The sequence below is a fragment of the Fulmarus glacialis genome, unplaced genomic scaffold (genome assembly GCF_000690835.1).
Source record: "Fulmarus glacialis isolate BGI_N327 unplaced genomic scaffold, ASM69083v1 Scaffold49490, whole genome shotgun sequence".
NCBI lineage: Eukaryota > Metazoa > Chordata > Aves > Procellariiformes > Procellariidae > Fulmarus > Fulmarus glacialis.
The window spans coordinates 1,868-3,670 of NW_009190576.1; the positions used below are offsets into that span (position 1 = coordinate 1,868).

The window sequence follows — 1,803 nt, forward strand, 5'->3', positions numbered from 1 at the left end:
TACATCAGCTTCGGCGGACATTGCATTGCCATTACTTCAGTCCCTCTTTGCTCCCCAGACAATTTATTTCCCTTCTCCATTACAGGCAGAGTGAAAGCACAGCCAAACCCGTGGAAGCGTTGGAGAATTCAGGTTGGCAGGACCTCAGGAGGTCTCCAGGCCAACCACCTGCCACCACAGGCGGAGTGTCTGTGTGTGTCTCTGTGTGTGTGTGTGGCACCACAGCCAACGCTTTCTTGTGGTCTTCTGTGCAGAAATTGTCCCGAGGTAAGAAAGCAGCCGAGCGCGGGTCTGCTTTCACAAGTCACACAGAAGGAGCTCCTTCTGGGCAGCTCCTGGTTCTTTTTCAAAGCTCATTCCTCTGCCTCCCATCAATCCAACTTGAACAACGCTAAGGAGTCCCACGCGCACTTTTGACAAACCCTTCACCTTTTATGCCTGTCTTGAGCATGCACGTTAGCTCCTTTTTGAAGAAGGAACTCGGCCATCTCTCCACAGTGCTCCATGATCACAAGACTAAGCGGGGTGTATCCCAACTGCAAAGAGAAATCATCTCCCTTACAATAACACAGAAAAGTCAAGCAAGTTTTGGGAAGAGGAGCCTTACCCAAAGTCCAGGCTTACCTCATTCTTAGCATCAATGTCAGTGTTGTGCTCAAGTAGCAGCTCCACTAGAGATTTGCTAGGAATGAGGGCAGCCAGGTGAAGGGCAGTGTTGCCGCCGCTGCCTTTGAGGTCAGGGTTGGCACCGTGCTTCAGCAGAATAGCCACACAGTCTTTGTGCTGGCACTCTACTGCCTCGAAACAAGAAACAAAGGAGGAATAACTTCCAACGTTTACGTTTCTCTCTGTCAGAACTCCCGCATCTTCCCAACCCTGGAAAGTATGAGCGTTTTCAAAGATTAGGCAACATATGCCCTTTCCCCGCTGACTATAACATACCTATTTCTACGCAGGCCTACGTAAAGAATCATGCCATCACTGTGTATCGCTCAGTGCATAATTGATAAGCCCAACATACAAGAGCATAACTTATTCCACGCACCTTCATCAGTGGTGATTTATTAAAATTGTCACGAGGGTTTAGCTGGCACTTCTTTTCTGCTAGAAATTGAACGACATCTGCATGGCCATTCACACAAGCAAGATGCAGAGGCGTCCTAGAAATTAAATATATTCAGTTAACGCAGACAGGCAGCTGAAGACATCGTTTCAGGCTGTGGTACCGGCCGCACAGGGTCACAAGCCTCAACTGGCAAAAAACAAGCTGAAAGCAAGCTTTCTTGTTCTAGAGCCAGTGGCAGCAGTTGCACACCCAAAGCCTGGGGCTGGCTAGGAAAGTCCCCAACGCGCTGAGGGGTCTGGAGGCATTTCCTCAGCCATGTCAATGAACCTGCGCAAACAGACTCCTATGCCCAGGCACCGGTCCCTGCCTCCAGCAGGGCTGCCCAGCCACCCAGCACAGCGAAGGAGATGGCGTCTTGGTGGCCTGGAGTCTATGGAGGCTATGTAAGTCTACAGAGCCTGCGGAGGCTGCGTAAGCCCCTGGGTTTTCCCCCAATCGGTCCCATGCCAGGCGCGTCCCAGAGACAGAGGGGATGGGATTTCCAACAGCAACGGGAAGGCTGTGCCGTGTCTTTCTGCGAATCCATGCCTGCTCAAGCAAGCCGCTCAGTCTGGCAACAGGAAAGGAGCTGTCTCTGCTTGGACAAAGGCCTGCTGAGCTCCACAGAAGATTCACTACAGGGACCAGGCTGGCAGGGCAGGGCAGAGCGGAGCGGAGCATCCGTCCCCTCCTGTCCG

At 52.1% G+C, this 1,803-nt stretch overlaps 1 protein-coding gene across 1 annotated transcript; it reads right to left on the reverse strand.

Annotated features, from left to right (window-relative positions):
• Positions 1-429: 429 nt before the first annotated feature.
• Positions 430-1,160, reverse strand: LOC104069828 (ankyrin repeat domain-containing protein 7-like; the record flags this gene model as incomplete). The annotated part of the gene is made up of 3 exons (XM_009585828.1): positions 430-536; positions 625-798; positions 1,046-1,160. Coding segments are annotated over 3 exons (396 nt in total), but the record flags the coding sequence as incomplete, so codon positions are not given.
• Positions 1,161-1,803: the final 643 nt, after the last annotated feature.